Genomic DNA, 13,304 nt, shown 5'->3' on the forward strand with positions numbered 1-13,304 from the left:
TACAGTTCAAATCACTTGCATATTAATATGACTTTACTGGATCGAAACAAAATCGAAAATTCTTTCTAGTAGCACCTTAGAGACCAACTGAGTTTGTTCCTGGTATGAGCTTTCGTGTGCATGCACACTTCTTCAGATACACGGAAAGCTCATACCAGGAACAAACTCAGTTGGTCTCTAAGGTGCTACTAGAAAGAATTTTCGATTTTGTTTTGACTATGGCAGACCAACACGGCTACCCACCTGTAACTTTACTGGATCGATTCTACTGAATCGAAAGGTGTATTCCACCCCCTCCTCAAAAAAAAGAGAGAGAAGCTATCAAGGGACTGATAAGAGCCCATATCACAAGTGAAATGTGCCTTGGGCTCAGAAAGCACATGCAATCAGTAGGACACAAGTTTTTAAATGTGAGAGAAACATCACCAGGCTTTACTGCGCTAAAAGTATTTCAAACTGTTATCTTGCGCTGTGATTAATCTTTGTAGCACTTACTGTCACAAGAAGATTTAGAACGTATTATTAGTTCTTGAACACGGCAATGTTGGATGTTTTTGGAAGCTAGAAAAACCAAGACAGGGCGAACTAAAATTACGAATGAGGCACAGCACTTCGATAATAATCTGATGCTAAAGGGCCTACTATATTTGGTTTCCATACCTGCCCCTTTGCTTTAAAAGGAAAGAACGTGTCCAAGATGATAAAGGACTCTGCAGGCTGCTGCATCTGTTTCTTCTGTGAAGCCTTAAAGATGGACAGATCCCTGTTTCATGGATCCATTCTCCCCATCTAAAAATGGGAAGCGAGCTTCTGCAGCTTTCAGGGCGGCAGGAGAAATTCCCCCAAAATAGTCAGAATGGGGTGTTGGGTTAAATGAATATTTAACACAAAGGGAGGGCCCCCCTCCCTTTTTTCTGCCCATTCTTTTTGAAAGAGCTGAGCAAGAGCTGCAAGATTCATTTTAAAGTGCGCCAAAAGGAAAAGGGCCACATGAAGAAGGACCTCAAATAATGATTGCAGGGTCTGGATTGGTTCATATGGGGAGTGGTGGTCCTTGTATTGCAGTCCTGAGTAGGACTGGGCTATCTATCGATCTGTCGTCCAAAACCAGTTTGAAGTCCATATTGTAATATCGGTTTCATAATTATTGACCTGGCAATGTATTGTGAATCATGTGTGTGTGTGTGTGTGTGTGTGTTATGCAAAATCACAATGTGGAGCCAGCCAATGCTTCTCTTGATTCCTGCAGCTGCTGTTAACTCTGCCAGGTCAGCTGTCCCCTGCCTCATGCAAGGGGTAGTGAATCACAAGAGCAGGAACCAGCAAAAATCACGATGCAGGGAAAATTGTGAAACCAAACAATGCATATCTCCACCCTTAGTTCAGACATTGTGATAGATCAGTATATTGCAATGTTTAGCTGCTGATAGAAAACTGGGTATCGCCCAGGCCTACTATTCACCTCTAGGATAGTTCCATCCTTATTTCAGGGGCTAGGATAGTTCCATCCTTATTGATATATCATGATGTTTGTTGTTGTTGTTCAGTCGTTCAGTCGTGTCCGACTCTTCGTGGCCCCATGGACCAGAGCACGCCAGGCACGCCTATCTTTCACTGCCTCCCTTAGTTTGGCCAAACTCATGCTAGTCGCTTCGAGAACACTGTCCAACCATCTCATCCTCTGTCGTCCCCTTCTTCTCCCTGTGCCCTCCATCTTTCCCAACATCAGGGTCTTTTCTAGGGATTCTTCTCTTCTCATGAGGTGGCCAAAGTACTGGAGCCTCAACTTCAGGATCTGCCCTTCCAGTGAGCACTCAGGGCTGATTTCTTTAAGGATGGATAAGTTTGATCTTTTTGCAGTCCATGGGACTCTCAAGAGTCTTCTCCAGCACCATAATTCATGATGTTTAGCTGGTGATATATTGCAATGTTGAAAACCAGGTATCACCCAGCCCTAGTCCTGAGCCATGTAAGGCTTTATAGGGAAAAAAGCAGCACGTAGAATTGGGCCCATAAACTAATTTGCAGCCAGTGCAGTTGGGCCAGGATCGGTGTAATACACTCACACCGTTTTGCCTGGTGAACAACCTGGCGGCTGAATTCTGCACCAGCTGAAGTTTCCAAACTGTCTTCAAAGGCAGCTGTATGTATAATGTACTTCAGTAATCTAACCTAGAGGTTACCAGAGCATAGGCGACAGAAGTTAGGCTATCCCTGTCCAGATAGGGGCACAGCTGGGCCATTAGCTGAAGCTGATGGAAGGCATTCCATGCTACTGAAGCCACTCGAACCTCAAGCGACAGCAGAAGGATTCAGAAGGAGTGCGTAAGCATAAGGGCAAACAGCCTTATTAGAAGGTGCATGCTTTCCAAACCAGAAATTCAATTCTGTATTGATAAATAATTCCAGTTACAGGTGGGTAGCCGTGTTGGTCTGCCATAGTCGAAACAAAATGGGAAATTCTTTCCAGTAGCACCTTAGAGACCAACTGAGTTTGTTCTTGGTATGAGCTGAAGTGTATCTGAAGAATACACTTGGTATGAGCTGAAGTGTATCTGAAGAAGTGTGCATGCACACGAAAGCTCATACCAAGAACAAACTCAGTTGGTCTCTAAGGTGCTACTGGAAAGAATTTCCTTTTTGATAAATAATGTGCAGGATGGCCGGGAAATTCTGACAGCTCTCCATTGTTAACACTGAATGTGCAGGTGTACGTAAATGAAAATAACTAAGGTTAAAGGAGGAGAGTGTACAGCAGCTGCCTGAAAATGAGAGCTACAAAATAGAGCATCTGCAACACCTTCTTAAACTGTCACAAAGATCCTGCAATGAGATTTGAGTCATCCAACGTGTCCTTAAAGGGATGATTAAAAAGAAGAAGAGGGCAATGAAAGAAGAGTAGTTGAGCAGTATTTGGCCCGAAATGTGAAATATTGGTCAGGTTGGTTTTTTTGTGTTTTTTTGGCAATACTGGAGTTTCAAAATGCATGGTTGACTGGAGAAAAGAGCTTCCATGACAAGGAGATTGAAAAGGAATTTACTTGGGTTGCCTTTTGAGCTTTGCTATAAATTAGGCTTTGCTGCGGGTTTCAAGGCAGGAAAGGAAGGGAATGACAAGCTGGCAAGATGATATTTGTGAGACGGTATGCAGGAGGAAGTGAAGAGGCATGAAGGATAACTGCAAGACTTCAAGGTTGGATGACAGGGAGATTTTCCAAACTGTCAGCAGAGATGTGGGAGTAGGGGTAAGAGGCAGAAGCAGAATATGTTACATGTAGAAAGGTGACCAGTTCAGTTCAACTGCATCTCCCAGAGCGTGGGAACCTTTAATTTGATCATATGATCATCTCTGCTTCAAAGGGATTTTTTACATGTGACTTTTTATGCCACAGTCGCTAAGTGTAGTGAACTCTTGATTCTCCAAGGCAAAACCCTGTCCTTTCTGTTAATTCCAGGTTTTAAAAAATCCCCAATTAGTCAGTGTTGTTTTCCCCACTCTCCTAAGGGATTCAAATCATCAAGTTACTGCTAAGCCCTGAACATGTTGCTTTCTTGTGCATGCAGCTTGGGCGGGGAGTCAAACATAATTAATGTTTGTGCCATAAAATTAGTACTTGAAATATATTTTTATCAGGCAAAGGGAGTAGCAGTTCTAAAAGGGAGCTCATTCCACTGCCTCCACATTCAGTTTAGGACAGGTGTATGCTTGCTTTTTTTTCCCCCAGTAGTGATGTATGAAAGTGAGAGCTGGACCATAAAGAAGGCTGATCGCCAAAGAATTAATGCTTTTGAATTATGGTGCTGGAGGAGACTATTGAGAGTCCCATGGACTGCAAGAAGATCAAACCTATCCATTCTTAAGGAAATCAGCCCTGAGTGCTCACTGGAAGGACTGATCCTGAAGTTGAGGCTCCAATACTTTGGCCACCTCATGAGAAGAGAAGACTCCCTGGAAAAGACCCTGATGTTGGGAAAGATTGAAGGAACAAGGAGAAGCGGATGGCAGAGATGGTTGGACAGTGTTCTCGATGCTACTAACATGGGTTTGACCAAACTGCGGGAGGCAGTGGAAGACAGGAGTGCCTGGCGTGCTCTGGTCCATGGGGTCACGAAGAGTCAGACACGACTAAATGACTAAACAACAAATGCTTGCTTTAGGTGCAGTTAAAATCCTTACTGAAATACATCTAGTTCATTCTGCAGAAAGAAGTTCTAATGGAAATAAGTGTGTTGTATTTTATGTATAAAGAAGTTATCATTTGGTTCATTCCAGAACATGTTTGAGGGCAGTTTCAGCTGAGTTGTTTAGCAGCAAAATAATCATATTGAAAGAGATCTAGAGCACTGTAGTGACCAAGAGTTATGTATTAGGAAGTCCTCAGTTAAGATGTTGTCTCTGCCATGGTCTCACAAGGTAGTCTTAGGCAAGCCTCCCTTAACTACATCCATCCACAATAATGGGATAATACTGAACCTACCTTGCAGCGTCGTTTGCAAAGGTTGTATGATAGTGTATGTGAAGCATACTGGACATACAAAACACTGTGTAAATACTAATTATGATTGTTGCTGAAACTTTTCTGAGCCACAGCAGCGTCAACCAACGTTACCTCCTCGCCTGTTCATATAATCTATAAGTTAAATCTATATCTGTTGATGCCTCATCTGAACACCTTTCTACTGGCACCAGTGATTTTTATTACTGATTGATTGATTGAGTTTCTATACCCCCCTTCATCCAAGGATCACAGGGCAGTTTACTATATAAAAACACAAAAGCACATGCTATAGTAACAAACATAAACATTATCCCTGCACACACAGTTTAAAAGGCCGTAGATTGTTTAAATAGCCAAGGGCCTGGGAGAAGAGGAATGTTTTTGCAGGTGGGCTAAAAGGATGTAACGAAGGCGCAGGTGAGCCTTCACAGGGACAGCATCCTACCATTTTTCACATTGAAAAGGGGTTTGGCTATCAAGTGTGTATGCCCTATTGTCGGATTTCTTGGAACTCAAGTCCTGATGGATTGCTCCTCTGTCCTGTGCTTGCTATTGTAAACAGCCTCGTGGTCTTTGGATGAAGGGGTGGTGTAGAAATGTAATTTGCAAATTAAAAAAATAAAAATAAATTGAGCATAAATGGCAATTCCTTTCTGTCTGTTTAGGAATGGTCGGAGGAAATCTTCAGTCTGGCGTCAAACCTGCTGGCACAGAACATGTCAAGGGATGCTTTTCTGGAAAAAGCGTAAGTGACAAAGCACTGAGCCATGGAGGATGTTGCTACTCTTCGTTGTGTGTCAGCTTCCTTTTTCTTTGTGAGAATGATTGCTACCAATTGTTTTCTGCATTCGCAGGCAGCTGCTTCTATAAACATTCCTTTTCCTCTTTCCCACTGGCCCAGTTCTCTCCGAGGTAATAAACATGTTGTCCTCATACCGCTTCAGATAACTGGTGGAGCTTGCATGATGGAATGTTCTTCTGTGTGAAAATCATCCTCATTGTGATCGTCCCTGTCATCTAAAAAGCTAGCATATTAGGGAGAAATGTGCTGGTCTATCTCCCCCCCCCCCCGACACTCGTGGTTAAAAAAAAAAATACACAAAGCTTTAAAAACAAACAAACATTTTAGCATGATGGGGCATCCACTGAGTCCCAGCTTGCGGTCTGGAGTGGAGCAACCAAACGTAGCTCTGCTGTCTCAGCTAGAGGTAGGCCCCTGAAGCTGAAAACAAGACGAGAAATTTTTATTTGAACCCTTTCTAGATAGAGCTAAGAAAAAAGAGACTGCCATGGCTTTATTTTGGTTTAAATTGGCACTTGTTTCTGCCAATGACTCAACCAAGTTTGTGGTGCTCAACTGTGTTTAGACCTGCTTTGTTGAGGAGTGCATCTCAGAGTAATGTAGCAACCATTTTTGTGGAGATCTGCAAGCCAACGTTACCATATTTGCATTTAAACAGGTTATATATTTTCCATCCATGACTAAACTGAGCTTTCTGTTTCATGCCAGGTGCTAACATAATTTCATGAAAGCAAATTACTTTCTTTTCAGGGTATATCAGTGAATAAATTAACAAGGGCTTTGTGGGGTGAGAAGAAAGCCTCTTGGCTCCATTTTAGGCGTTCTCAATTCAAGTGTCAGCACAAAATGCTATTTGGCTTTTATCTTCAACAGAACGGCCTCATGCACAAAGAGCAACAAGCCTCAAGTTGATGCACTCATCTCCCTCTCCTCCAGCACAGCTGTGAGGAAGGAATTTGAGCCATTTATTTCTGTTTTCAGCTAACCACAGTTACTCGTCGCCGAATCTGGATAAATGGTGGTTAGTGTTTAATGATGGTTTAGGAAAACAAACTAGCTTCAAACTCTAGTTAACAATCCTGGCTTGTTTCTCTTAACCATAGGTGAGCACAAGGTAGATCAGGATCTGCTGGTAGATCTCTGGGAGATTTGCAGTAGATCAGCAACAGTTTTCCGACATCCAATTATCTGTTGCAACAGCAATATAGTTTGGAGTAACACAAAAAGAAAAAAATAAATGGAGCTGAAGGGGAAAACAATCAAGCATTTGGTTACAGTTGACTGGCTATTAAACTAAGTTTAAAATATGAATTAATACAAAATTGACACCTCAATAGAACCAATTAATAATTATTAAAGGTCACAAGTTAGGAACAAACCATCACAGCACGGCTGAGAGATACTACAACATGCAGATCTATTCATGTATGGAAACAGATTTATTAGAACTCACAAGGAAGATACTCAGAAGGGTCTCTCAAGGATCAACCAGCAAGCTGCCTCATAAGGGGATAACTTGTGTGTTTTCTAAGCCCTCGATAAAAATCTACAATAGAAGAATACATGAGAGAGTGTTTCCAGCAAGAGCAGAAGTTATCTAAAATCTTCTCAAATCTTGGTTGGTAAAATGATTTAAAACGTGCTCTTTCATACTTCAGTGTTGTCAGGAAACGTGTATGTGGCATACATTTCTGAGAGGTAAGTCAGGCCTGGTGGCAAAGGTATACAGGTAGTTCTCACCTGAGAATCCAATTCTTAATGTTACAAGGTTCTTATAATGGTCAGCATGGATGGAAGTGGGCTGTGCTATAGAATTCAAATCTGGCAGTCACCGCAGCATGAATGACAGGGACCAGATCTCTATGGTGATAAATTTTCGTGTGTGCAGGCAATGTGGTAGACTTGAGAGTCATTGCGGTCTTCCTGCTGCGTGCAGAGGGCACATCCTAGGACCTTGGCACTGCCATCTGGTGCTATAAAAGAGATGCAGACCGATCTCCTTTGGCATTTTCACTGTGCTATCTATTATTAGTTAAACAATAAAGCGATACAAGATTTCCACTTCCCCTTCTTAATGGCCCGTGTGCTTTTGCTCAGTGGAGGAAAACTGTAAATCTATTTATCTGACGTTTGTAGGTTCAATGTGTTGATTCAGAGTGCTTTGGAACAAAAGTACAAAGGGTGTTGATGAGAATATCCTGGGACAAAAATAGTAGTGCTTCTCCCCCCCCCCCACCTTAAAAGGAAATGCCTAAATATATCCAAGCTTATCCAAAGCCATAATGCTGATTTATTATGCTCAGAGAAGGGCTGAATTATATTGAAAACTAGAAGTTAAACTACATGTTACACACAATATATTATATTGGTGCCTTATCTGTGAGGTGGGCGAAAGATGAAAGGAAGTCAACAGAGAAAAGTGTGTGTGTGTGTGTGTGTGTGTGTGTGTTTTAACCCTTTCTCTGCCCACTATTTGTGCCAAATCCACCACTAGGTTCCAATGCTTACTTCTCATAGTGCAGATAATGCTTTGTGAAAATCTACTGGAGCGGTTGCAGACTATCTTAGCAAAACAAAAGCAGAAGAGGTGGCAATCGAGCCTATGAAAATCTAGGTGTCCAGGTTGCTAAGTGTCTGTCAAACTGCTTGATGGTTTGACTTGGATTAGTCACTGCCAAAAAAAAGGGACAAGATTTCTTTCCAACTGGTAATTTAGTGACTGATAATTTAGTAATTTGGTCGCTGACCCACTCTCTCCAGTCTGCGTATGATGTGTAAGGGAGTTTTGTTCTCCCTGGCACTTGAGGTTAGGGACATCATGTCCAGTAAGGATCCTCTGCACAGCTTCTAATCCTGTTTGCACCATTGTCTGATTGCCCCCCCCCTCTTCTCCCCACTCCTAAACCAGCCTGGATTGAGAGGTAGGCAAGTGCAAAAATTTTTTGACCCCTTCTTATCCCCAACGTTCCTCCAAACCATGGCAGCTTGTCTTAGTGCATGATGGAAAGTGTTAGGAACGGGCTGTTATATAGATTCTCCATAGAACAAGTATCCCAAGTCAGGCCCCTGGTCCATGTAGCTCAGGACTGTATACACAGACCAGCAGTAGCTGTCCAGGATTTCAGGCAGGGGTTTCTCCCAGCCCTCACTGGAGAAGCCCAGGATTGATCCTGAGACCTTTGGCATGCAAAGTTCTATCACCGAGCCACTAATTCTTCCTGAAGATGTTAGCCTCTTCTGTCCAGAGCTGGCCCACCCATGAGGCAAGATGAGGCTACTGCCTCGGGAGGCAGTATCCACAGAGGCAGCAGATCCAGCCTCCCAAGTATCACCTGCTGCTGCTGCTGCTGCCACTACTTCCCCAGCAGCCACCCACCCACCCAATGCTGCCTCTATAGTAGCCTCTCAGTGAATAAAATGCACTGTTGGTATCCTCTCATCCCTAGGGAGGAAATGGTGGGGGCTTCCCTCTGGGGTCTCCTGGTTCTGCACCCACCTGGTATGATTCAGAGTGGCCCCTTTCCCTCCTTTGATTCCACTTCAGCCAACAGGTTGGGTTGATTTGATCCCTCCCCCCTTGTCCTGAACGGGGGTAACTGTGCCCCTGAAGGACCAGGTGCGCAGCCTGGGAGTCATTTTGGACTCACAGCTGTTCATGGAAGCGCAGGTTAATTTTGTGTCCAGGGCGGCTGTCTGCCAGCTCCATCTGGTATGCAGGCTGAGACCCTACCTGCCCGCGGACTGTCTTGCCAGAGTGGTGCATGCTCTGGTTATCTCCCGCTTGGACTACTGCAATGCGCTCTACGTGGGGCTACCTTGAAGGTGACCTGGAAACTGCAATTAATCCAGAATGCGGCAGCTAGACTGGTGACTGGGAGTGGCCGCCGGGACCACATAACACCGGTCCTGAGAGATCTACATTGGCTCCCAGTGCGTTTCCGAGCACAATTCAAAGTGTGGTGCTGACCTTTAAAGCCCTAAACGGCCTCGGTCCTGTATACCTGAAGGAGCGTCTCCACCCCCATCATTCAGCCCGGACACTGAAATCCAGCACCGAGGGCCTTCTTGGCGGTTCCCTCACTGCGAGAAGCAAAGCTACAGGGAACCAGACAGAGGGCCTTCTCGATAGTGGCGCCCCGCCCTGTGGAACGCCCTCCCATCAGGGGTCAGAGAGATAAACAACTACCTGACATTTAGAAATACCTGAAGACAGCCCTGTTTAGGGAAGTTTTTATCTGTGACTTTGTATTGTGTTTTAATATTGTGTTGGAAGCCACCCAGAGTGGTCGGGGGGACCCACCCAGATGGACGGGGTACAAATAAATTATTTGTGTTGTTCAGTCGTTCAGTCGTGTCCGACTCTTCGTGACCCCATGGACCAGAGCACGCCAGGCATGCCTATCCTTCACTGCCTCTCGCAGTTTGGCCAAACCCATGCCAGTAGCCTCAAGAACACTGTCCAACCATCTCATCCTCTGTCGTCCCCTTCTCCTTGTGCCCTCCATCTTTCCCAACATCAGGGTCTTTTCTAGGGAGTCTTCTCTCTCATGAGGTGGCCAACGTACTGGAGCCTCAACTTCAGGATCTGTCCTTCTAGTGACAAATATATTATTATTATTATTATTATTATTATTATTATTATTATATTATTATTTATTTTCTCCCATTGTAGTTCTTTATTTCCCCCTTGTTCCAGATATGGCTCTTTCACTCACCCCTTCTTCCACAATGTGGGGCATTTTGTGGTTTGCCTCAGGTGCCAAAATCTCTTGGACTGGCCCTGCTTCTGTCTCAGGAATTGGAGGTGACATTAACACTATATATGTAGTCTTCCTCTGGAGACCAGATAGGTAAAGGTAAAGGGACCGCTGACCATTAGGTCCAGTCATGGATGACTCTGGGGCTGCGGCGCTCATCCTCACTTTACTGGCCGAAGGAGCGGTGTACAGCTTCCAGGTCATTGTGGCCAGCATGACTAGGCCGCTTCTGGCAAACCAGAGCAGCACACGGAAATGCCGTTTACCTTCCCACCGGAGCGGGTACCTATTTATCTACTTCCACTTGACGTGCTTTCAAACTGCTAGGTTGGCAGGAGCAGGGACTGAGCAACAGGAGCTCACCCCCATTGCGGGGATTTGAACCTCTGACCTTCTGATCGGCAAGCCCTAGGCCTCTGTGGTTTAACCCACAGCACCACCCGTGTCAGATACACCAATCAAAAGGCTTAGAAGATGAGCCATTAATGGGGATATCTCACGTGCAAAAGGCATATAGCTGCAGCAGCTGGTCACATGAGACCCTTGTGATAATGAAGGGTTGACAGCACCTTGCATTCCAGGAAGCATGTGTGCACTTAATGATTGCCTACAGCTCTCCTCATTCTCTCCCCCAATCTATAATGTCCACATATGAGATGCATATTGGAACTACTTACCACTGATAACCAAACTATGAGAGTGGGAGCTAATGGCATGGATCTTTCCCAAGACTCTGTATGTGTGTGTGTGTGTGTGTGTGGTGTGCGCACACAAACACACACATATCACAATACAATTCCCATATGGTTGGCCCGTGCCAACTTCATTCTTCCAACTGCATGGGAGCTGATCACAGTTAAGTAGCTCCGATGCGACTGAGAAAATGAGCCACCATCTGGTAACTCACTCCAGCAAAATTTTGCCACAGACAGCTAGAAAGAAGATTGGCAAAACATTCATCCTCAAGCCCCCTTTTGAGCCATTGGTCTTAAATGTGCTCTGTGTATAATTTGAAAAAAAATACTATAAAACAGTTCTTCTTGGCAAAGGTCCATCTTTGATTATCTTCCTCAAGGGACTTAGATTCGATCTCAAAATCTGTACTTAGAGATGTCATTGTAAATAAAGATAAACGTGCTTGAGGTTTCAAGACATTAAGCTTTTCTTGGAAATAGAAAAGGCTAGGGAGATTATAATTTTCTTCCACAAAAGAACAAAGTTCAGGGTTATTTTGTGGTCAGTGCCATGGAAAACAAAGCAGAGTTCTACTTCTGTGGTTGTATATGAACTTTTCTTTTTTTCTTTCTAGATACACCAAACTTAAATTGCAAGTCACTACGGAGGGGCGGATCCCTTTGAAGAAGTAAGTTGTGCTCTCTTACAGAGAGCCTCATTTTGTAGAAGCTTTCATGCCATATATTTGGTAGACTGGCTTGATCTTATTACCCTGTGTGGCATTTAAAACAGAAGCAGCCTATGAAAAATTCATTCTACGGTACATCACTCTCATACAGATCCTCTTGTTGTCGGTGGTTTAAGTGTGTGCAGGCTATACCATTGCAGGTGTGGTGTTTCTCCACACAAAATAAATCCCCCTTTCCTGAAATAAAGAAACAAACAGTCTATCATATTAGGAAGAAGTGCTAAGCTTCTACTATCGGGAAAATGTTCACCTGGAGACATGTTCAGTCATGTCAGCCACCTGCAGTCTGAAGGGGTAAAGCCCAGGCACAGTGCGATCACCTCCAGGAAAGCAAAGTCTCTGATTCAGGGTTAATACTGTTAAGGCTAGGAATGGAAAGGTGTTCAGGGTTACTTTTGCATCCTATACAGTGGTACCTTGGTTTGCATACTTCTTGGTTTGCATACGTTTTGGATTACAAACACGTCAAACCCGGAAGTGCGTGTCCCGTTTGCACCTTTTTTTTTTTTTTTTTGGGATTACAACCCATTTTTTAATTATCTTTTGGATTACAAACAAAAATTTTTGGGAGGGCCCCATTGGCATTGGTTACAAACCAATAACAAACAATTACAATAACAATAACAAACAAATGGACCTCCGGAACAGATTATGGTTGTAAACCAAGGTACCACTATATATGAATTTTGTTTGATCATTGCCAACCTAATAATTCCCTAGGTTTGCATCCAAGTGGCTGATAAAGTTTGCAAGGACACAGTATGCTCTGCAAACATTACTGGAGATGTGGCCCTGAGATGTGTTCTCTAGCTCAACACCATTTATCTGGAAGGACATAAGTGTTGATCTGAATGTGCAGGAAGTTAGTTCCTAGGTCAACATGCTCCAAGTGCCTCTTCCATCGTTATTGTCGCTGCCATCAATACATTTCTACCCCATCCTTCCTCCCAAAGTGGCCCAGGGTGCGAACATTTATTGTGGTGTTACATGTACAAAGCTGGGTTTTTTAAAAAAGATGTATGCCCATCTAAAATTGTAAGGTCTGAATCTGACATAAGGTGCTTGGCACTACAGGATTCATACCAGACAGCTGAAGTTGTCTGAGGCTCCCTGTCAAACATATCCTTGATGGCCAACCTTGGGGTTGTGTTTAAATTGGTCCTAAATTACTTGACAGAGAAGAGGCTTGGGAATTTGCCATGATAGTCAATCAGAAATCCACATGCCGCTGAGCAGATTATATTGAGGGAAGCCTCAGCAATTAGGCTGTTTCACATGGGAGAAGGCAGCTCTTCAACCTTCCTGAAACTTCATCATCATCATCATTAAACATTTCTACTCCACTTTTCATCTGAAGATCACAGAGCAGTTACAATATAGAAAAACAAAAACCAAAAAACCCCACAATAACAAAAACACTCCACACACAAGTTTAAAAGGCCATAGATGGTCTTCTTATTAATATTATCCAACACAAGCCCATTAAAATGAAATGGATCAAGTCTGTGCTGCAGTAATGATAGTCACTAATTCTTTTGTGTGTCATGTATCTGAAAGTTCCTTTGCTTTTACCTGTTTTTACAAAAAGAAAAAAGAAGAAAGATGGGTAGTTTTGGAGCATTGGTGAGAAAACTCACAAATGTCCCCGATGTGTTGGATTCATTATTCTGAAATCAACTTTTCCCAAAAGTTGGAGTTTGGTCTCAGACTTCTTTTTCAAAAGTAATATGGATTTTTTTTAAAAAGTAACTAAAATGGGTGAAATGTTTCAATCAGAATTTCAGTCCCGTGCCTTAAATTACCTGAAAGACATCTCTTTCAAG

General features: G+C 43.4%; 1 protein-coding gene across 1 annotated transcript in view; it reads left to right on the forward strand.

Annotated features, from left to right (window-relative positions):
• PLCB1 (phospholipase C beta 1) overlaps nt 1-13,304 on the forward strand; it is a 454,706-nt gene that overhangs the window by 278,242 nt on the left and 163,160 nt on the right. The window contains 3 exon segments of the mRNA XM_033142844.1: nt 5,165-5,244; nt 11,368-11,421; nt 11,598. Of these exon segments, the coding sequence (XP_032998735.1) occupies nt 5,165-5,244; nt 11,368-11,421; nt 11,598 (135 nt within the window).

This window comes from Lacerta agilis, chromosome 3 (assembly GCF_009819535.1).
Source record: "Lacerta agilis isolate rLacAgi1 chromosome 3, rLacAgi1.pri, whole genome shotgun sequence".
Taxonomy (NCBI): Eukaryota; Metazoa; Chordata; class Lepidosauria; order Squamata; family Lacertidae; genus Lacerta; species Lacerta agilis.